This window comes from Chiloscyllium punctatum, chromosome 16, assembly GCF_047496795.1.
Source record: "Chiloscyllium punctatum isolate Juve2018m chromosome 16, sChiPun1.3, whole genome shotgun sequence".
NCBI classification, from domain to species: Eukaryota; Metazoa; Chordata; class Chondrichthyes; order Orectolobiformes; family Hemiscylliidae; genus Chiloscyllium; species Chiloscyllium punctatum.
In genome coordinates, this window is record NC_092754.1 from 8,197,790 (window position 1) to 8,222,437 (window position 24,648).

Below are 24,648 nucleotides of genomic sequence, written 5' to 3' on the forward strand. Positions count from 1 at the left end.
AGATTAAGAGCAGGAGATTTTTTTTCTGAGGGTCCCGAGTCTTTGGAACTCATTCTCAAAAGACAATGAGAGCAGCATCTTTGAATATGTGGTAGATAGAATTTTTAAAATAAGGAATTCACGTTTATTATGTTCAGGCAAGTATGTTGTGTAATCGGAGCAGACATGATCTTAATGAAGTGTGGTCAATCGGTCTGCTCCTGCCGCTAAATTATACGTATTTATTTTTCAGATTTTGGTTTGTTTGTGGTCTGTTTTCTGAACCTCATTACTGTCTGTAGCCACTGTGCCTCCAACATTCATTGCATCCAGTATTTCAGTTCTCTGAAGCTGTTGTATCTTTACGTGTTAGTTGCAGTGTATTGTTTCCTTAATTAGCAAAGATCAATCCTTTGTTAGCCAAAATAAGGCTGCTCTTTCATTGACCTAAGTTCAGCAGTTACAGCCCTTGTAAGTTTTGTATGCCTGCAAAATTTAAACATTGTGTTGAATTTCCCGTTTTATTTTTCTATAGTTTTCATTTGAGTCTGAAATGGAAAAGGACTGTTTTAAAGCTAAGGATTGCTGTATGTTTTGAAAGCAAGTAACCTGCCGCTCTATTATGTGTACTGTTTACACAGTTAGTTGTTTGAGTAGTAGTTGAAGTTTGTTTTGCAGATGAGCTGGAGCCTGAAGGATTCTGTATAATTGCAGTTTTGGCTGGCAGTGAGTAGCTGATTGGTCTATGGACCAGTAACTAGATATCAATGCCTTCTGCCTGCCAACAGCTTTGTGCTTGGGTAACTGAGCAATTTTGTGAACAAAATATGACGAAGCCTTCAATCTCCACCAATTCAGGATCTATGTTGTTCTAAAAATGTTCAGTCTTTGTAGCTGGACAATGGGAGTTTGTCACCTGGGATTGCCGTGTAAGGGTCACAAGCAAAATTCAGGCCTGTTTGCTGCCTTTAGCCATCGGCATGGAGATATGCAAAATATATACATTGACCGTCTCATGAGCTCTCATTCTGTAGAAGCACAGTTCTGGGTAGTTTTGTTAATTTATTGTGCTTGAGGTAAGACAGATTTTATGAAATCTTGATTTTTTTTTCCCCACCTGAATGCTCCCAATTTTCAATTTAAATGTATATCTGCATTTCGGTGAATACTGCACACAGCATTATCATGTAATGTTTCAAACGTTTTGATTTGACTCATAATTTTGGCTGACCTTAGTTAGCCACATCATGCATGGTTCATTCATTTGCTGTGACGTTTGGATTTGGCCCTTGTTTTAAAAAAAAATGTTAAATGCCTCTGCACCAGGGAGGGCCTTGCTTGATGTTCTAACCACAGAAGTATTTAAACCAGTTCAGCTATGGTATGACACATCTCTGGAGCAGGTGGGACTTGAACCCAAACCTTTTGTTTCAGTGATAGAGGCTCCCTCGCTGTCCCAGAGAACCCATTGTTAAGTTTGATCATGGCTGATCGATATCTCAACTCCATCCGCCTGTTTTAATTCTGTAAGCCTGATGCACATGCCTAACAAAAATCTGTGGGTCTCAGTTTGAATATTTGCGATTTGCCTATCCTCACCATCTTTTGGGGGAAGAAATTCCTGATTTGAGCAAAGATCCAAATCCAAGATCTTTCTGCCAGCAATTGTTTTCAGCGTGCCATTTGTGTACGTCAGTGTAAATGGGGCATGCGAAGTGTTATATGCATCATAGGTTTCTTCTACTACTTATTAAATTTAAGGGAAGCAATACTAACTTATCCCATGTGTAGCTTATCATGGGAATGAGTCATGGATTAGCACTAGCCTTCAGCCAGGTTGAACCTTCTCAGGCTGTTCTGTTTGCCAACAGGTGGAATGACAGATGCAGTTATTGAGCCGATTGCATCAGTTTCTGCACCACATGCTACTAAGGATACAAGTGGGTGGGAGCACACATCCCAGTTCATTCAACCCACATACACTGAGATTGACAGCCTTCTTGGTGCCAGTACAACTTCCCATTATTTTTATTTCAAGTTGTAGGCAATTCGAGAAATCTATATGTCCTCTGGCAGCGCGCTAGCGGTCACATTGCGCTGAGAGATTGGATGGCTAACTAGCCTGCATTGCCTAAGGCATATTGCTTCTGCGAAACTCTCAAAAGCTATGCATTAAAGATTTCCATTATACATACCTGCTGAATGTCATGTAAATCAGTGACGGTTATGCTCTAAAATTGGTACAAAACAAAATGACTGCAGAAAATCAAAAGTAAAATGAATAAGAAGTCATCATTGTTTGTGTTCCCCAGTGACTTATTTGGTAAAGAGGATGTGTAGCTAAACTGTACTAACTAGAATGCCCCAGTTTGAACTCAAAACTATTCAGGGATAGCTGGCCTCAGCTATTTAAAAAAAAACAGAAAATGCTGGAATTACTCAGCAGGTTAGCTGGCATTGTTGAGGAGAGAGAAACAGAATTAATGTTTCGGGTTTTTTATCTCTTTTTTTTTTCAAAACCATTGGCCTGAGAAGATGGAGATCTTGCCCCACTGGCTGCAGAGCCCTGCATTGGCTCTTTTGGGCAAGGCCAGTTCAAATAAGTGCCAGTCAAACACTTAACTGGTCAGTGGCAGACCTTAACCAGGGTAAAAGATCCCACAGGGCTGAGGTCACATGTATCAAGACTTGTTGGTCAATCAGCACTATTGGGAAGTTGGTGCTTGCTGCTGCCACAATACTCACTCAAGGCCTTGGGTCATCACTGGGACCCAGACTGTCGGTGAATGATGGTGGAAAGGAGCTTTTGGCAGCAATGGCAGGAGCATCAGGCACTAGGTGACTTTGGGTGAAGAAACTTCCCTGGAGCTGGTTAGCAACACCACTAAGGTTGCTTAGTCATACCCCTTGGGATGAGTCAGCACCTTCAAAAGTAGAGGCACAAAGATTGAAAGGTTTTTCTATTAAATCTCTCTTTAGAGTGCAAAGTCGCACTACAGAATTTTGCTGATGGAAATCTTGACTTTAGTGTCATTATTGCAAAATAGTTTTGGCGGTACTGATGCCTCCAGTCAATTAGAATATGACTTGTCCCCCATGAGCGAGCAGCTTTGCAGCAAGCTAATCACATCATGTAGCCTCCAGTGAGTGGATGTGTCAGAGGATGAGCTCTATGGAGATTCTGCAACTGCATCATAAAATCCAGCAACTCAGGTAGACTCTAGAATCATGACTTTTCAGTCATTATTCTGGTGTACATTTGGTTGTCTCAGCACCAGATGCTCAGTGGGATCAATGTGGATTTCACCAGTTTCCTCATTCCTGTCCCCCAGAAAGCTCAGCACCACCCTCTTGACCTGTCCAAGATATCTTGCTTCCCCAACTATCTGCTCCACCCTCCTCTCCCACCTATCACCTTCCCCCACCACCTCCTTCAAACTAGCACACTCCCAGCTACCTTCCCGTCCAGTCCCAGCCCTACCCCCCTCCCATTTATCTCTCAACCCCCGTGGGCCACAAGGCTCATTCCTGATGAAGAGCTTATACCCAAAACGTTGATTCTCCTGCTCTTTGAAAGCTGCTGTGCTTTTCCAGCACCACACTCTCAACCCCCACATTTCTTAGAATGCCATGCTCTCTCTCTGCTCTGCTGAAAGGTCAGTTTAGATTATAGGTCTTTCTGATGACAGGATCTTAACTCAACCTGAAACTCAATTGACAGTTCTGCTAATAGAGTTAAACTGCACTTTCTGGATTCCTTAATATAAAAAAGGCCAAACAGCAATCAACAGCTCAGAAATAATCTATGTGCTCATTAATAAGCCAGTATCTTTAAACTTGCTTTATCTATAAAACCCAGCATTTCCATAAGTAGTACAGTAGTGGTAGTTCTGCTGTGGAACAAAATTCTCATTCTACCTTAAAAGATCAAACTCTCAATCTCACATTAAATTCTCACTGATTCAGAACTAACCCTCGATATGATGTATTGTGAGTGGTGGTACCTGAACAGAACTTATGAGATTTAAGTGCTTTTGGAGAGCAGTGGTCAGCCCTGCTGTCTCATATCGTCAGGGACCCACGTTCAATTCTATCCTCAGACGACTGTGTGAAGTTTGCACGTTGTCCCATGTCTGCATAGGTTTCCTCCCAGTGCTCCAGTTTCTTCCCATGATCCATAGATGTGCAGGTTAGGTGAATTAGCCATGCTAAATCCCCCATCGTATTCAGGGATGTGTAGATTAAGTGCATTAGTTAGGGGTAAATGCAGAGTAATAGGGTAGGGAATGGGTCTCTGTGGGTTACTTTTTAGAGGGTCAGTGTGGCCATGGTGTGCCAAATTGCCTGTTTTCACACTGCAGGGATTCTATGAATTGATTCTAAACTAGAATGGCAGGGGTATGGGAATCTGAGGGCAAATTCAGAGGTAGAAAATCAGTGGGTCTGAAAGGCAGAAGCAAATCAGGTTGAAACGTTTAGGAACAGAAATTTGGGAGCATTAAAAGGTGTATATGTAACTGCAAGAAGTATAGTAGCTAAATCCATTGAGCTGCGGGCATGGGTGGATACATGTCATTGTATCATGCTGCCAGTAACTTGCCTTGAGGTAAAAATGACGCCCATCATTTTTGGATGTAGAGTCTTCAGGCAAGATAGGAAGGGAGATTAAGACACGGTGGAATTATTCTTTATTAGTTAAATAATCAATTGTAGCTGTGAAGAAGAGTGATGTACTAATTAAACATCAAATGAGGCCACAGAGGTTGGGCTGAGAATTTAGTAAATTGGCAGGTAGACTGCTTTCTTTTCCTTTTTGGGTAAGGTGTAGGACATGTTGAGTGAATGGGCAAATGCATGGCAGATGTAGTATGATGTGGATAAAAGTGAAGTTATTCACTTTTTGGTAGTGAAAACAAAAGCAAAAACAAAACCTGAATGCAAATGCGAAAAGGAGAGGTGCAACAAAAGCCTGATGTCTTTTACCAGTTGCAGAAAGTAAGCATGCAGGTGACGAAGGCCAGTGGTACGTTGGTGTTCACAGCACGAGGATTTGAGTATGGAGCAGAGATGTCTTGTTGCAATTGTGCAAGGGCTGTTGTGTGCAACGTCCTTAACTAAGGCTGGATGATCCGGCTAAGGTGGGAGTGCAATGAAGGTTTACCAGATTGATTCCTGGGATGACAGAACTAAAACATGAAGAGAGACTAGATTGGTTAGAATCCTATTCACTGGAGTTTCAGAGAATGAAAGAATCTCATGGAACCATAAAATTCCAACAGGACTCGACCGGGGAAACATAGGCAAGATATTCTTGGTGATCAGGAGATCCAGAAATCAGGGTCACAGCCTAAGGATACAGGGTAGACCATTTCGGACTGAGAGGAGGAGAAATTTCTTCACTCAGAGTGGTGCACCTGTGAAATTCGCTGCCACCAAAAGTAGTTGAGGCCAAAATGTTGATTGTCTTCAGGAAGGTGATACATATAGTTCTGGGGGCTAAACACATCAAACTTTATGGGAGGAACAGCAAGAACAGGTACTGAGTTGGATGGTCAAACATGAATCATATGGAACGACAGATCAGGCTCAAAGGACCAAAAGATGTACTTCTGTTCCTATGTCTGTATTTCAGCAAATACAAAAGCAGGGATGTAAAGCTGGAATTGTATGTAATGCAAGCTTGGCCACAGCTAGAATTTTGTGAACAGTTCTGGTCACTGCATTACAGAAAAGTCATAATTGCTTCGGGCAGAGAAAGGCAAGATTTGCAAGAATGTTGCCAGTGCTTGAAAATTGCAGTTATGAAGAAAATTTTGATTGATTAGGTTTGTTTTTTTAAAACAGAAGAGGCTTAATTGAGATGTACAAAATAATGGGTTCAGATAGAATTAACAGGAAAGGTTTGTTTTCTGTAGCAAAGAAGCCAATTACCAGGCAGCACAGACAGGTTAGATGGGATATAAGAAAACATTTTTTTCATCCACTGTGTGATGGGTGTCTGAAATTCACTGCCCAGTTTTATTGCAGTGGAAACCCTCAACTCATTTAAAAGATACCTGGATCACCAACTGAAGGGCTGTAACCTGTAAGACTGTGGACTAGCTGCTGCAAGGAGGGTTTAAAATGAGTGGCTAGTTCTGATTGGATTAGATTCCCTTCAGTATGGAAACAGGCCCTTCAGCCCAACAAGTCCACTGCATCGCTCCGAAGAGCAACCCACTCCGCTTCCCTATATTTACCCCTGACTAATACACCTAACACAACAGGCAGTTTCGCATGGCCAATTCACCGGACCTGCACATCTTTGGATTGTGGGAGGAAACCGGAGCACCCAGAGGAAACCCACGTAACACTGAGAGAATGTGCAAACTCCACACAGACAGTCGTCTGAGGCTGGAATTGAACCCAGGTCCCTGGCGCTGTGAGGCAACAGTTTTAACTACTGAGCTACTGTGCCACCCTTTTTCTATTTTGTTGGCCAGCACAGACATGATGGACTGAATGGTCTCTTTCTGTATTGTAAACTTTCTAGCGTCTAACTGAACAGAGGTGTGTATTGTGCCCCATAAAATTTACCTCTTGTGCTCTCAATGGAACAATGTTCTTAGCATGGTCTGCATCATTCTACTTTCTACTCTTTTTTTTTTAACATTTAAAGTAAAGCTTCCTACTTTCTCTGTTTTCTGTTGAAGGAAAAAGAGACAAAGAAATAAGTGAAAAAGCACGAGAGGAGAAGAGTCATAGAGTCGTAGGCCCTTTGGCCCAACTCATCCATTCCAGGAATATAAGTTACAAATTAATGTATCAAACCTCTTGACTTGTTTTTTGGAATTAGAAAAATTTTAAGGTCCCAAGTTGTAGCGCACAATATTTTGATTTATGGTTGCCCTTTCATGCAAGGAATGTGTTAACACCAAACCTCATTCGCCACTTTGTTGTTTGCTGCCTACTTTTAATCCAAAATAAAACTTAGATCACACAAGCAGTTTTAATCTTTAATTTTGGTTGAACTGATCTTTTTGAGCTTGACAGAAAAGTCCCATACGTTATTCAGCCTTTGAGTTGTTTAACCTTTTACTGTTGTGGTTGGTGTTCTAATCTGAAAATGTGGTTGATTTAGTGGGGACTCATCACACTGTAAAGGCATGAAAGACGTTTTGTAAGAAAGTAGAGAGAAGCACAGAAAGTGTAAACTTTTAAGTAACCTCATTGTGGTCATAATTTGAGGTTAAGGAAGTGTAATGTTTAAACCTGCTTTTCGTGTTACCAAATGAGAATATTGTTTGTTGATGAGAAGGAAAGAAATCTGAACACCTACAAGTTCAGCATTCTTTGTCTGATCTTCAGATAATTTCGTTTGCATCTTTTTGTTCCAAGCATTTTGTGCTTTAGATTTTCTAACACCCTAAAAGCCTGTGTTCGTTGATGGTATTTTTAAATAAGCCTTTAATTATTTTCATGTGGTACATGTTTACAATTGTAAAACAGATCAACATGTCCACTGAAGTAATGTTTAAGTTGAAACCACATTCAATAAAGAATTTGAACAGTTTGTATGCAGTAAGATATTCTGGATGTAGGTTTGCTTGTTGAACTGGAAGGTTCGTTTCCAGACGTTTCGTCACCATACTAGGCAACTTCTTCATTGACCCTTTGATGAAGCACTGGTGGTGTAGCCTACTTTCTATTTGTGGGTTTGGGTTTCCTTAGGTTGGTGATGTCCTTTCATGTGGCGATGTCATTTCCTTTTCTTTTTCTCAGGGGGCGATATATGGGGTCCAAGTCAATGTGTTTGTTGATGGAGTTTCGGGTGGAATGTCATGTTTCTAGGAATTCTTGTGTGTGTCTCTGTTTGACTTGTCCTAGGATGGGTGTGTTGTCCCAGATAGATTTAATTTTAATTTTATCATGTTTTTAATACTTATTTAGTTCCAGTTTCAGGCACCAACCAAACTGTTTCAGTTGACAACAGCATGGCAAGGAAATTTGTGCCATTATCACGCAGTTGCTTATCCAGTGCCAGTTTAGACATCAATGTCTTGCTTTTTCTTAGGGTACCTGACTGTGTAAATTTCTGTTTTTCATTTGACTCAGCATGTGTACTTCCTCATTTACACTCATCGCAATAAACAATGAGTTTAATGCCTAAATTTGTTTTGAAATTTGTGTGATAATTGCACAAATTTACTCATGCTGTTTTCAGCTGAGGACTGATGTCTGTAAATGAAACTGAAGGGATATTATAGAGAATTAAAATCATGATAAAAATGTCTTTGCACTCACTATCAAATAGTTATTTAAATTTAAGCATTACTTTGGTGTTTCTGATGATCTATTTTGAAATTGTAACATCGCGCTATTTAAAAAAAAATTAAATGCTTATGTCCAAAAGGTAATGAACTATCTGTACAGTGATTACTGTATAATGATTGTCACACTAATTTAATAGCAATGGTTGTATCACGTTACTCTCCTTAATAACTATTTCCACAGGTCATTAGAGGTTATATTCAGTGAGTTTACTAAATGGTACGCTGCAAAGTGAAGGAGTAGTGCCTAATGTTTAGAGAAACGCACTTTTAGGCAGTATGAACCATGCTGAACACTTCATGTGCAGAATTACTGATACATTTGCCCTTGATCATTATCCTTTAAGACAATATGCAAATACCCATATACAGTCATTCATTAGTTGTTTTTGTTTTTTTTGCTGTTTGAATCAATGATTGAATATTCAGACAAGTTCTGATACTACTATGGTACAAAAAACACCAGTGACCTGGAAAACTAAGCAATCGTGCCTTGTGTAGTACATGGAAATGCAGGTGTTTAGCCAAGGGCAATTTCTTTTTTTTGATTTAAGTTTCAGAGCCATTGTTGTCCCAATTTTAAAACAAAAGCTGCCCAACATCATGGAGAGTTTGCTGTTTAACAGAATAGCATATAGAAATGCTGAAGCTGTATTTGTACAAACCTTCACTGTATTTGCACAATACCAATAGCATATATGATATAGTGAATCTTGTTTAATATCATTTCAGATGGAGCTAATAATACTCTCTCACATAAAGTCATGCATGTGTTGAAGGCAAAATAAGTGGCGCATGCATCCGTGCGGGGTGTTGAAATAAGTGTGGATAAAGTTAAAACAGATGTAGGCTTCCAACACTTATACGCAATACCGAGAAACAGTAAAACTCAGTGTGTGTTGAACATACCCATGTCGCAAAAAATGGCAATATATTTCCAAGCCAGGATGCTCTGTGACCTGAGTTGGTGTGAACATATGTCAGCTGTCCTCATAGGTGCTTGAGGTTGTGGGCTTGGCTGTCGAAAATGCCTTGATGAGTTGCTTCAGAGCATCTTGTACACGCTATTGCTTCTGAAAGTTGGTGATGGTGAGAATGAATGTGGAAAGTGTTGAATGAGCAGCCAGTCAAGCTGGTTGCTTTGTCCTGAATGGATTGAGCTTTTTGAGCATGTTTGGAGCTGCACTATTCAGGCAAATGGAGAGCATTCTATTACGTTCAAGCACTGCATCTTGTAGGTTTCAAGGAGTCAGACGGTGAGTTACTCTCTACAGAAGTCCTTGTCCCTCTCTTGATCTTGCAGCCGCAGTACTTAAATGGCTAGGCCAGCTCAGTTTCTGATCACTGGTAACCCACAGGATGTTTGTAGTGAGTGAATGAGTGATAACACCCTAGAATGTTAAATTGAACTTTCTGTCCTTGGAAATGGTCAGTGCCTTTAACTTGTAAGATATGCATGTTACTTGTCGCTCAACAGCTGGGCCTGAATGTTATCCAGGTTCTGCTGCATTTGAATGCAGACTGCTTCAGTAGTTTAGGAGTTGCAAACAGTACTGAACATTATGCAGTCATCACCTACATCTTGACCTTGTCATTGGTGGAACAGCTGGATATGGCTAGACCTAGAACACAACTGTAAGGAACTTCTATTGGGATGACTCCAACCTGTGCAGAGTACCACCTCCTTCCCCCCCCACCCCCGATTTGCATCGACTCTAATTTTTGTTAAGGCTCCTTGATGCTACATTCTTAACCTGCTAATTTTAGCAATGGTGACCATCAAACTATGCTCAACTTTTTTGTAAAAAATCCATCTGGTTCACTGAGGTATTTTAGTGAAGGAATCCTGCCACTCTTAGCTGGTGTAACTTACATGTGATTCCAGTTGCACCAATGTGGTTGACTCTGAACCACCCACTATAATTGCCTTGCAAACCATTCAGTTCAAGGACAATGAGGATAAACATAAAATGCTGCCTTGATGTCTCTTCCGCTCTGGAATTCAGGTTTGTTTTGCCCACGTTTGGACCAATGTTTAAATGAGATCAGAAGTTGAGTGCGCCTGGTGGAACTCAGTTAGTCCAGCCATTTTTAAATTGTATGAAAGTCTAGTTGGGAAAACCATGTGCATAAATCTCTGGGAGGATCTATGAAGAAAGCTCCAATCACCACACTTGGCTGAACTAATTGTAAACAGTAAGTGAGAGTTAGTTTATCTGTTCGGCAGTGCAAGTTACAAAGGATATTGCCCAGAACCCCTCACACTCTTCTTCTAAAAAATTTTTAAGTGGTTATAGCAGTAGTCAAAGGGGTCTTTGCTTGCACCCTGAAGCTGTTGTACCGACTAAGTCCATTGACAGAGGCAAGTTCTGCCTATTCAACAAGAGGGGCAGACATATTTGCTGAATCTGACTTCAAGTTTCGACTCCTTCACTTCAAAAAGAGAATGCTAAAGCAAGCTAGGCCTGGAACAATATTTGGTATTGACCTAATTTTCAAACTTCAAAAGCAACTTTATCCTTCTTACTTTAAATAGTATAGACAATAGTAAACCACTTCTTATGGAATTAAATTTCATTAGTAGTTTGGTTGTAAATTAACATTTTATTTTGTTTAAAACATTAAGTTAAACTATGGGTTACTCTTTAAATTGAAATGACTCGAAGATTAAAGGGGGATTGCATGTGATCTTGTACACACTCCTAGTTCACAGATCATTCTGAAGAAAAGCCTGGTATTTGGTTGTAAAGTAGGAGATGGGAAATTATGTGGGACTAAATGGATGGGCCAAAGGATCATTTTCTGTCTGCCATTGTTTGTATGTATGTAGAATAAAAATCCAAAGAAGTCACGATCAGAGTCTAAAATTCCCTGGTAAAACTCCAGCCAGAAAGAACCAAAGAGTGGCAGATTTCAGAACTGTAAGGAAGGCTCAGAAAACCTTGGGATTATTTACCATTTGAAAGGATGCAAAGGAGATTTTAACGTTTGAAATGTAGTACATTTTGTACCAACAATAATACAGGAAATTACTTTATGCAGAAGGGACTGTCTCTGTGCTCTCGGATTCTCGAAGGTCAAAGGGTTACACGTTCATTATATTTGAAGGAAAATTGTGGATGATATTACGTTCTTCTGACATGAATGATCAACAGCAGGAACAGAATCTCAAATGAACTGGTAGAGGCAAAGACCTTGGATTCATTTAAGATCAAAATGGTTCCTACCATGGGGCACTTTGTCCTTTTTCTAAATGAAGGACCTAAGATTGGTCAAATAACCATCCTCCTTGTTAATTATTCTGTGAATTGATCATTTTGTTTTCTTGTCTTTTTTTTGTCTCACTTTGTTTGCATATATTTTGTATTTGTTCTGAAGAGTTTCTTTGGTTTAGATTATTCCTGTTCAAGAAGCTCTTCTACTTTTGGTTGAAAAACTTCTTTAATTAAACATTTTTTTTAGGCTAAACTTCCAGAATTGAAGCCTGTTCCCCTGTCCACTGGTGAAATGGTAACTGAACACGAGGAGCTGGTCTGGACACCAGGTGTCAATGATTGTGATCTCCTGATGTACCTAAGAGCTGCCAGGTAAGAATGTGCACAAACCTTCATCTCTCCAGTCAACATTTTGTTTTATATGCATGCAAGAAAATGCAAATATAAATACTTGATTATTAGGTATGTATTGAATAATGGATTAATTTAATTTTGCTGTTAGAAGCTGGTTTCCTCACCTATGCAATTTTGGGGGACAATTCTCTTCTCTCTCTCCTCTCTCTTCCCCACCCCCCCCTCCACTTTGATGTGTTCCATCAACAATAAATTGAGAAGGCATCATTGAGACAATTCCATTCAGCATTGTGTAGAACTGGATTGCAGAAGGTGGGGAGCTGTTTCATTGTATAGAAATAGTATTTTCAATGGTGGACATAATTGCTAGATTGTTCCTTATGTTCATGATTGGGTAAGTAGAAATTAACATTTGCAGTTGTCATTATAAATAAATACTGAGTGGACCCCAATACAACCAAGCTTGCACTGATAGGATTTAGATAGGGGTGATTTTTGTTGGAGGAAAAGATGGTGGTAGAGGGACAAGAACCAACTGACAGTTGATAGGAATGGAAGATGGGAAGGTTCAACATTCAGTCCCTGTTCTGGGTATTTTTAATCTACAATTCAGTGAAGCTGTGACATGTCTCTGGAGCTAGTGGGACTTGAATCAAGGCTTTGTGGCCCAGAGGTAGCCATTACAACTGCACCACAAAAGCCCTAATCTATCCCTGTTGTGCACGGAGTTCACCAACCTATTGGGCAAATAGTAGGGAGGTCATAATTGGCTCCAGGGCCCTGGAATGGGAGGATTGGGGAACAGGTAGCTTTCTTGCAACTGATGTCTATCTAAATTGGGAGTCTCAAAAGCAAAAGAGGGGAAAAATGCAGATTACAGTTTGGTTTGATGTGATGAGGAATAATCATATACAACTATTTGTATTGATTCTTCACTGTTTTGCTTTCATCGTGCTAGATTATTCCCTATTCTTTTGGTTAATTATAGAAGCGTAAGAGCAAGAATAGGCCATTCATCCCTTTTTGAGTCTGCTCCACCATTCAGTGTGATCATAGCTGATCATCCAACTCCGTATTCTGCTCCTGTCTTCACCAATTTCCTTTGATCCATTTAATCCTAAGAACTAGATCTATATCGTTTCAGTTGCATGACCCTAAGATCTTTTGCTATAAATGCTGCGTCTTCAGATCCTGCTCCACAGCTATCTGATGAAGGAGCAGCCCTCTGAAAGCTAATGCTTCCAAATTAACTTGTTGGACGATAACCTGGTGTTGTGATTTTTAACTTGATCACCCGGTCCAACACTGGCACCTCCATGTTGCATCTTTCTTGAAAGTTCTCAACATTTTTGCTTCAACACTTTCCTGTGGCAGATAATTCCACAGCTTCACCACTCTCTGGGTAAAAAGATTCCTCCTCATCTCTATCCTCAGCAGCACTGTCACCCCTGTTTCTGGACTCCCTGATCATTGAGAACATTCTTCCTGTATCTATCCTGTCTGATGTTGTTAGAATTTTATGGGCTTTTGAGATCCCACTCTCTGTGAACTTGTAGTCCTAAATTATCCTAAATCTCTTCCCGATATGTCAGTCCCTGCTGTCCCAGGAATCAATCTGTTAAAACTTCTTTGTACTGCCTCAATAGCCAGAATATCCAAACTCTGATAAGAACATCAAATCTGCACCTAATATTCCAGCTGTGGTCTTAGTAATTCCCCGTACAATAATAGTAAGGCATCCCTGCTGCTGTACTTGAATCCTTTTACTATGAAGGCCAATGTGCCATTCGCTGCCTTTTTTTGCAAACTGCACCTGCATGCTTATTTTCAGCAATTGGTGTGTGAGGGCCTCCAGGTCTTATTGCACCTCCTGTTTTCCCAATCTATTGCCATTCGGATCATTTGCCTGCCTATCTTTGCTACCAAAGTGGATAATCACACTTATTCACATTTTCATCTGCCATATATTGCCCACTTGTCCAAATCATGCTGAAGTTTATCTGTATCCTCCTGGCTACGTACCCTTCCACTCAGCTTTGTATCATCTACAGATTTGGAAACATAACATATTTTTTTCCCTTATCTAAGTAATTAATTATCCCACTCATCACTGACTGCCCTTTGGTAAAAGACCCTTTTATTCCAGTGGTCCAACCAATTCTCAGTCCATTTCAGTACATGATCTCCAATATCATGTGCTTTAATTTTGCATACTAATCTCTTATGTGGGACCTTACCGAAAGACTTCTGAAAATGTAAGTAAACCACATCCTCTGGCTCTCCTCACACAGTCTACTAGTTAAATTTCAGCAGATTTGTTAAGCATGGCTTCCCTTTTGTAAATCAATGCTGACTCTGTTTGATTTGGTTATTATCTTCCAAGTGCTGTGCTATTACATCTTTTATAACTGACTCTAGCATTTCTCCCACTGGAAATGTCAAAGTAATCAGTCTATAATTCACTGTTTTCTTTCTGCCTGCCTCTGTAAACATTGGGGTCGTGTTAGCTACCTTCCAATCCATAGGAACTGTTCCTGAGCTTGTAGAATTTTCGAGGACGACCACTAGCACATCTGCTATTTCAAGGGCCACTTATTAAAGTAATCTGGGGTGAAGTCTATCAGGCACTGGGGATTTACCTGCTTTTAATCCTGTTAGTTTCCACAACATTGTTCCATTGCTCACATTCATTTCTTGTGGTTCCTCCTTCCGATTAAACCCCGTGCTCCCCTATAATTTTGGGATCTTATTTGTGTCTTTGTTTGAGAAGACAGAACTAAAGTGCATACTTAATTGGTCTACCATCTCTTTCTTCCCATTCCATTACAAATTCTCCTGTTTCTGACTGTAGGGCACCTACATACATCTTTGCTAATCTTCTCTTCATAAATCTATAGAAGCGTTTATTGTCAGTCTGTATGCCCCTTCAGGTTTGTTGTTATGCTCTATTTTCTCCCTCTTAATCAGTACTTTAGTATTCATTTTCTGGAATCTAAACTGTCCCAATCCTAAGGTTTTATACTTTAATGGCCAATTTGTAACTATCCCTAATTTTCTTGTTACCCGCAGTGTGGCTATATTTCCCATTTTATTTTTGTTATGCTGGGTTGAATAGTTTTTGCAGTTTGGCCACACATTCTTTGCGTATTTACCTATCTATTGTCATCCCTTGAATCAAATGTCTTTAATATATCATTGCTAGTCGCACCACATTCCATCATGATTTTCTTGAATTAAATTCAGGATCCTAGTCTCAGTAACAACTATATCGCTCTCTATCTGAATGTAAAATTCTTTCCTATTGTGTTCTCTCTTCCCTAAGGGCCCACGCACAACTAGATTAGCAGTTATCCCTTCCTTGTTGCACAATACCTAGCCAAGAGCGGCCTTTGTCAAGTTGGCTCCTCAACGTATTTATTTGAAAAATTATCCCTTATATACTCCAACAATTCCTCCTCTACAGTGTTGCTACTGATTTCATTTGCTCAAATTATATGGAGATTGACTTTATTCATAATTACAGTCATGCTACTATTACTTGAATCTCTAATTTCTGTCAAAATTACAGCTGCAGTTTGGAGGTTTACATACAACCTCTCCTGACATTTTCTGCTCCTTCGTGTTTCTAAGCTCAACCAATACAGATTCTACTTCACCAGAGCTAATATATCCTTCCTCGCACTCACATTAATTTTCTTTTTAAACAGCAGTTCTAATCCACCTCCTTTTTCCCGTTTTGTCTGACCTTTCTAAAAACTGAAACCTGCTCGATATTCTGTTCCTACTCCTGACCGCCCTGCAGCCACATCTCTTTAGTGGATGTAGGTTTGTTCGCTGAGCTGGAAGATTCATTTTCAGATGTTTCATCACCATACTAGGTAACATCTTCAGTGAGCCTCTGGATGAAGCTTTGGTGATGAAATGTCTGAAAATGAACCTTCCAGCTCAGCAACCAAACCTACATCCAGAACCTCAACCTGAGCTACAAATCTTCTCAAAACTTGCTAACATTTCTTTCATCCCCACTCTTTCATACCCATTTAAATCTGTTTGCTTAACTGATTTCATCTATTTTATTGCAAATGCTCCATACCTTAGGGCACAAATCCATAATGCTTGTCCTTTTAACATTCTTAGCCTCCTTTACTGTGGCCCTGCTTGATTCTCGCCCTTTATTTCCCTGCACATCAACTTTCTTATTTTCCAATATGTCTTTGTTTCATTCCTATTTTTCTGTCATCCATCGACCTGTACAGGTTCCCATTCACCTACCATTTTATTTTATACCTCCTCAACCACATTTTCAAATACATCCTGTAGGACATAAGTTCCGGTCCTGCCCAAGTGTAACTGATTCAGCTTGTCCTGATGCCATCAGGCCCAATGCCCCAGGAATCTGAAACTCTCCCCCTTGCACCATCTGTACAGCTATGTAGCCATCAATATAGCATGTTATTTCTATTCTGACTGTGATGTGGCATTGGTAGCAATCCTGAGATTACTATCTGAGGTCCTATTTTCTAATGTACTTCCTACCTCCCTGTATTCTACTTTCAGGACCCTCCTCTCTTTTGTTATTGATGCCAATGCATATCACAACCACTGGCTACTCACCCTTGCAATTCACAATGTCCTGTGACTCTAGCACTCAGGAGGCAATGTACCATTCTGGAGTCTTGCTTGCAGCCACAGAACCTTCTGTCTGCTCCCCTTATATTGAATTTCCTGTTACTGTAGCATTCCTGCTCTTTATCTCCTCCTCCATGCAGCAGAGCCAACAATGGTGCAGTGAGGTTGGCTATTATAATAGCAAACATAGAGATATTTAAAATACTTTCACATACCAATTAAATAAATGTGTGAGCTTTGTAAGAAGTCAGCTATGTTGATAAAATATTTGCTGCTGACAAATTACCCAGGTGCTTCACTAATCATGAAATTGCCTGACAGAATTTTAATTGTCCCACGATTGTGTTCAATACCTACAGTTGCTTAGGCTGCAAGTTCTGAAATTCCCCACCTATGTCTCTTTATTTCTCTACCTCACTTTTCTCTTTTAAGATATTCCTTTTAGGCCGAACTGTATTCTTAGGTTTGGCCTAATTGATCTTTACAAGGCTTACTGGTATAATTCCTTTTACAATCCCTTTGTGAATTGTCTTGGTACATTACACAAAAGTGCCATATAAATGTAAACCTTTTGTGTAGTTGCAGAAGTATTAACTCACCTGAAGCTGAAAATTAGAAGGGATGTTTTACTTTGCAGTATTTGCATTATAATTTCCTATTTCGATTTTTTTTAATATATATTCGGAATAATGCAAAATGTGTTTCCATGTAGGAGTATGGCTGCCTTTGCAGGGATGTGTGATGGTGGATCTACAGAAGATGGCTGTCTTGCAGCATCTCGTGATGATACTACAGTAAATGCTTTAAATACTGTAAGTTTCCTTTGCATTCGGCAATTTGCTGAGCTCCAGATGTGACATTATGTCATTGCTTAAAGCAATGACCTCCAAATTATTTTAGCAAATAGATTATAAAATTGAAAAGGCATACCACTTTTCAATGTGCATTGTTCTGGTTATTAATTGGCCTATATTTTCCAAGTGCTTTAAAATCCTGAGCCAGAGATGGTGCCATCATGGTAATGTCACTGGTCTATTAATCCAGAAACCCAGGAGACATAGGGTTCAAGCTCCACCATGGCAGCTGGTGGAATTTAAATTCAATTAATTTGGAATTGAAAGGAAAAATCTGCCTTCCTTACTAGTTCTGGCATAGATGTGAAACCAGAACCACAGTGATACGTTTGACTCTTAAATGCACTCCGAATTGATCCAGCAAACCACTTAGTTCAAGGGCAATTAGGGCAGACAATAAACACTAACCTTGCCAGTTATGCTCCCATCCCAGAAAAAAACAAAAGAACACAAATTTCTTGACTTCCCCACCTTGAATTAAATAAGTCCTGTCCTCAAAAAGATGGTTATCAGCTCTAATACAATACTCCTTTTATTTCCTTAAGTTTTGAAATTGTGAAGTTTAATGTAAAACTTGTATTCAAGTTCATATCTTTGAATTTGATTAAATGTACACAATGTATTTACTTGAATACTCATTGAATAGCTATTAAAATGAAAAAGAATTGCTGTAGTTTCCTGGTTATTAATATTGATTGCTTTCTGATATTGTTCCATCTTAAAATTGTACCTTAACATAATGAGTTATTGAAAGCTTTGTTACAAAAAGGCTTAAGTTTTGGAATCAAAGTTGGGCACTTTAATAGAGCTAGCATCCATTTACTGAGGAGGAGCCTTGTATGACTCTGTTTTCAGATGCAAAGTGAGGCACTCATGGAAGTTGCATACTGAATAAATGTTGGCTCTGAATGTTGAAGGACGTGGAAAATGTCGACCATTTAATAACCAGAAAATGTTTTTTTAAAACAGTGGATATTAAAACTATGAACAATCAAAATATGTATCTATATTTTAAATCGTCTCACAACTATCGATTTTGATGTTGGTACATTTCTATGAAGTGTCATATGATATGCATTGCTAATTCTTAGAAAGTTATGAAAGCATGATGAGAACTTCATCAATTTTACTGCAGCACATTGTATAAATCAAAGCTGGCAGCTCACTACCACAATGTTTTATTTATGTAATGGCAGACTGCGGCAGAAAGCGATGGAATTTAATGTTAATTGTGAAAGATAGCTATGAGGGACAGAAAATGAGAAATGTCATTCAGCTGTATTCTGAAATGTAATAAATGTATTCTTCCAATCGTGATTTATATGACAAATATTCAAACTGCTGTAATTGTATAAGATGCATTGGATCAATTCATTTACATTTTGCTGAAATTCTCAGTGAATAGACTTTGCTAGCTAGAGAAAAAGATGATAATGGATACCTCAGGATTATAGCTGATTATATTTTAACCTGAGCTCTCAAAGGGACCTTAAAAATTGTATTATGGTAAAACGTACATTTTTAAGAATGTTTTTTTTTTGCTTGGGAACTTATTTTAAAAATGTGCTACACCCTACCTCTTACAGTATGGCCCTTAATGAAAATTATGACCTTTTTTTTAAGGTTTCATCATGGATGCACTCTGAACGCAGGCTGAATGTTTGCATTTTCAGGAAAAGCTGAAAAATATACACCTTTTTCATGAATAATTTACCAATTCTTTCTTTTACAATAAATGTCAGTGCCAGTTTTCAAAATTCGTGCTATTAAAGCCAGTCAGAATGTTTTTTTTTACAGTGCGATGACAACTGAGTGATATTGACTCCTTCAGTCGAAGTGTTGTGAAAAATGGGATATATAATATTGTTGTACTTCAAAGGCTGGTAGGATATGTCATTACTCTGGTTGCATACTAAGGAAATTCCTAATCACAATATTTCTGTCAAGCGCAGAGTAGTGGCACATAATTTCCCACAGGGATGAGGGAGAAAGAAAATTGGAGACACTGCAATCCACTCAGTGGCTGAAGAGAGAATTGGCAGGCAGCATGCTCTCAATGGGGAATGATGTGCAGGGGCAATAATGTAATTTGGAAATAGGAGTATAGATTTACAGTATTCAGAAAGTCCAATTCCAGTTGTTTGTAAAATTCTGGCGATGGGCCACATTGGAACTAGCATTAACTGAATTAAAACAAAATAGTTCGAGCATTGACAAGCTTCGTAAATTTGCTTTGACTTACAGTTTTCTGTATTAGAGCTTACATTTGGCTATAATCTGTCAGCTAGTAAAATCCTTTCTGTGCATGCATCTTAGTAGTTCCTGTTTCATTTCTCTACATTGATTCCAGTCCAGACTTGCTCCTTTACACACAGTTGTTTCTCCCACTGCCTTCTCAATGTCATTCTTGCTAATGCATTTCTACATCCTTCTTTTCTAAACTCAATGTTTGAATTAATCTGTATTTCTTGACAAATCTGTACATTCAATATTTACATCACTTGGGAAAACCTTTCAAATTCACTCTGCAGAGCTTCCCAAACTCTGGGTCATGATGATGTCATTCTGAAATTGTGAGCTCTTGAGCAGCAAAGCCCCAACCATATATTAATTGCCATTACACATAGACGTTTACAGCGCAGAAGAAATCATTGGGCCCATTGTATCTGTACCAGTCAACAAAGATCTGACTATAGTAGTCCAATTTTTTAGCTTTTGGCCCATAATCTGGAGGCTATGACAATGCAAGTGTATATTTAAATACTGCTTAAAATCTGGGTGTTTCTGATCTAACCACCTTTTCATGCAGTGAGACCTAGACTCCTACCATCCTCAGTGAAAACGTAATTCTCCTTAACTCCTCTCTCAACCCTTTATAGTTTATGTTAATCCTGTCACCTTATTATTGACTCCCCCACTGATGGAAACAACAGCATCCTATCTACACCTGTCATAATCTTACCGGTAAACTTTGGACAGTCTGGAAGGATAGATCACGTCCAGAGTGAGACACAGGTTGAGTGAGTCTATAGTTTGTGCGGAATGGTGCCTCAGTGGTTAGTGCTGCCTCACAGCAGTTTGATTCCAGCATCGTCTGTGTGAAGTTTGCACATTCTTCTCATGTCTGTGTAAGTTTCCTCCCACAATCCAAAGATGTGCAGGTTAAGTGCATTGGCCATGCTAAATTACCCATAGTGTCCAGTGATGTGCAGGCTAGGTAGAGTAGCTATGGTAAAGTAGGGTTCCAGGGATAGAATGGGGGACAGGCTGTGGGTGAGATGTTTTTCAGAGGGTTGGGACAGACTTGATGAGCCACATTGCCTCTTTCCACACTAATGATTCTATGAGACAGATCATATGAATTTAAAAAGATGGTACAGTAGCATGGTTGAGGTGACTATATATGTCTTCATGCATTTCCTCCCACAGTCCAGAGATGTGCAAGTTAGATGCTAACTCTCATGCCCCTTACTATTTCCAGGATCTCCAATCTTGGCCCCACCCTTTGTCATTATGGGAACGTATTTGCCCTCCACTCTCACTACTTTTCCCTCGTGTACCTCCCCCAGTTCTGCTCTGACAGTTCTTTCAGCAAGCTGCTGTTTATGGTGTGCTTGGGCCAAATTGTATATATTCTTAGTAAACCTAGCTTTTTATCAATGAAAAATTTTTATTCCTGGCCCATCATTAACTTATTCCATAAGTAGATCCTGCATTTAATTAAGTTATGGTCACTGCCATCACAGTGCTTGTCTGTTGATATGCCTTGATATACAAGTATGGGGAACTCTTCCCTTGTTAGGCTTGCTGCATACTCGCTATAAAAGTTCTTCCCCAATCTCTCCTAGACTGTTGGGTGGCCTACAGTACATAATCTGTAGTATGTTGACTCTTTCCATATGACCTTATTTGATGATTCTTCCATGATATCATCCTTCCTCACTGCTATAATTAATTCCTTGATCAACTGTGACCCCCATTTCCTCTCTCTTCCTCTCACTGTCTTTTAGCCAAGTCTCAGCTGTAGTTAAGACATCGTCTTCCCATGTGCCAATCTATGCCCTCAGCTCATCTATCTTGCTTCTCAGAGTCCTTGCGTTAAAATATTTTCCGTCTAGCCTTGCTAAACTCAGTTATTTCTTATCTAAGCTCTGCTACCTCTGCCTTTCAGATTCATTCACTGATGTTTTAATTTCTAATTCCAGCTCAGGTTCCTTCCCCTCTGAACTCAGGATCCTAAACCTGGTGTCTTGTGATTTTGAATACTGAGCATGGCCAGACTGACTATAACCCCTTGCTATTCTTGCTCCAAGTCATTGAAAAGAGAGGTTTCCAAAACTCCGTGAAAATTGAACACTTTTCTACTCTATCACCAAAGCCTCTGTTTCTCCCACTCTGGCCACATCAAATGTCAGGCTTCAAAACGATGTCTTGGGAGTACAGCAAATCATATCTTTCTTTGCAATGCCTTCACTGGTTGGTGCTGTACTATGCATTCATTAAAAGATGGAAGAAGTTGGAGATCTTGACCCTCTTAGCTGTAAGGAGTTTATTTTAAAAACAGTTTCCTGTGCTTGTTAAAGCATAAAACTATTTAGAATGCATGTTGTTCACAATTGGAATGTATGGTAATTTGGTCTGGATTGTTAATAGAAGGTGGTGTGCTAGCTGCCAATGTTTCGCAAACGCTAATAATGTGCCTTTTCCAGAGTAGTCTCTGGGATGAACTATATATGCTGGGATGATCAGTGAGCCTCTGGAAGGACTGAACTGTTCTTGAGCTTCATATGGATGTGCACAATGAAAATGGGCATGCTAAATTATTCAGTGTCACAATTAATTTTAACAAAGTCATTAAAACGGGCTAGTTTTGTCATCTGTTTGGGAGAAAAATGTATTTTCTTTTTAAGTCTCATGCCCCTTTCCTCAGGAAAAATGTAACCTATTTTCATGATTTTCCAGCTGAAATCAGTTTAGAATTTACATGGATTTGCCATTCCCCTCCCTTTTGGAGGCATGTTGCTCATCTCAGAACTTTGTTGAAACAGCCAGACTAAAATCAGGAATGTTTATTATCACCTTGCATTACTTTTCAGTTTATCTGTTAAATCCAGACCCTGTGAGTCAGATGTAGACACCAAATATCTACATTGATTGCATTCAAATTTTTAAAAAGCCAAATATTTCTTCATTCAAGAAGTCACTCTTAAACTTCACACTACAATTTTTGTTTTACCATAAACAAACAGCAAATTATCAGCATAAACATGTTGATTAAACTGCTGGTTTGAGTTATGTTGCAGTTAGTATTTTCCCCTCTATTTGCTGTGATATTACACCCCTCCCAGATTTGCTGTTCATTTAATCACAAATGGGAACACTTTAGATGAGATTAAATATTTGATATTATCACTTTGCCTTTTTCATGATCAGCATTTGAGTCAACTCTGTTGACGTATATCTCTTATTTTAGTACTGCATCCATTTCGTGCTGGATGGAAGAACTGCCTTCAATGCACAGAGTATGCCCCCTGCCTTAAGCTAAAAAAGTGGTGGTCAACAAAATTTTCTTGGTCATGGGTAGCACTGATTTAAGGAAGCTCAGAAACAGAATGGAAGGCGAATAACTAGGGTTGGGAGAAGGGGTAAGATTTATATCTTTAAAAAGAAAATTAAAACAAGGCTCTTGTTTTTGAATATTGAATTTTATTTGAAGTCGTATTTATTACATTGCAAAACTGCTATATTTTTAGACTAAAGATAGGAATACTTTAATGAAATAACAAGTAGAATTTCCATCCAAGATTTGCCTCTCCTGTTGAGAACAATGGTTAACATTTTCTGGTAAGTCATTCAACCGAACAGAATCGTATTTGTTTAATTTACCTTGAAAAGCCTACAAACCAAGACATACCTCAGCATAATACAGGTCCTGTGTGTCCTGTGCTAGAGTCCTTGCTGTGTCATTCAGTGGGCGAGAGAGAGGAATATTTAATGCACCCATACATCCATGGCTGCCTGCCCAGATCATGCAGATGACTGTTGCAGAAATTTAAGATTGATTAGTAACCTTTAAAATGGTGGCACTCCATTGCGGTTGCACCAGTGGAGTGGGCTCCTGCAATTGGATTTGTGAAATGTTTCTCTGCTCACCTAAGCATTCCTAAGCAAGTAACCGGTTTGAACATTTCATAAATAACATACTTTGATATTTAGACATTGCAAATTACTGCTTTGGCTATGAAGACATTCTAATCCTTGTAAGCCATTGTCATCAATTGTTCTTGGGATGTGGGAAACACTGCATTAATTGTCCATTTTTAATGACTTGAAGTGCATGTGATGATGATAAGTCAGAAATTTCAAGATTTTGGGCCAGCAGCAATATATATCCAAGTTAGATACATAACTTGGATATATTCCCACAACCTTATTGAGTTATTGTAAAGCATCTTGCAGTTTTTGCTTACTGCAGTCAAATAAATTGTCCTGTTCAAGATGGTGTCAAGCTTCTTGATTGTTGCAGCTGTTTCTTTCAAAGTAAATGGTGTCTATTATGAATCCTATCTTGAATGTTGCTGATGATGGTGAAGCTTTGAGAGATCATGGAATTAATCGCTTATTGTAAACCTCTGCATTTTAACCTAAATTTGATATGAATTTCGAAGTTAAATATCTGTTAAATATATCAAGATATTGATGGTGTGGTGCTTTTGAATGCTGGAGGAGCCAGCCAAGCTTTGTCTTGTTAAAGATAATCAGTATCAAGCACTTGTGAGGTATGAATGTTACCATCTATTAACTTAAGAAGTCCTGATGTAGGAAGATACTTCATTATCACTGGAAAGGTGAATGGATCCAAGAAATGAGAAATTGCATGCCTCACTCTTAATCTTATGGGGAGTGAAACATTATTGAAGAGGTAGCTGAAAACATTTGGACTGTGAACATTTTTGAGAAACTCTCATGGTGCAGTAGTTGACCTGCAACGGCCAATTACCATTTTCCTTTGTGTCATTTATAATTCTGATTGCTGGAGAGTATCCTATTTGACTCCCATTGGCTTCATTTTTACTCGTGGCCCTTTGATGCTATCAGCTAAATGTTGTCTCAATGTTCAGGATTGTTACTCCCATCTACCCCTGGCATTCAGGTCTTATTTGCATCCCAATCCAGTTTAAAGTTATAATAATGTCCAGAATCAAACGATCTTGGTTCTGGTGCAGTGTCAACTGACACATTCTTGATGGATATTTCCCTCACTTTACTGATGATTGCACAGAGATTTATTCCACATTCATGGAAATC

General features: G+C 39.1%; 1 protein-coding gene across 13 annotated transcripts in view; it reads left to right on the plus strand.

Annotated features, from left to right (window-relative positions):
• rerea (arginine-glutamic acid dipeptide (RE) repeats a) overlaps positions 1 to 24,648 on the plus strand; it is a 566,413-nt gene that overhangs the window by 371,422 nt on the left and 170,343 nt on the right. For 11 of the 13 annotated variants that reach the window (XR_011962674.1, XM_072586150.1, XM_072586154.1 and 8 more), the window contains 2 exons: positions 11,751 to 11,875; positions 17,199 to 17,298. The exons of the other annotated variants lie outside the window; for them this stretch is intronic. Coding sequence is in view for 10 of the 11 variants with exons in the window: in XM_072586150.1 (XP_072442251.1) it covers positions 11,751 to 11,875; positions 17,199 to 17,298 (225 nt within the window). In the remaining variant the exon portion in view is untranslated. The remainder of the gene's footprint in view (positions 1 to 11,750; positions 11,876 to 17,198; positions 17,299 to 24,648) is intronic. 13 annotated transcript variants of the gene reach the window in all.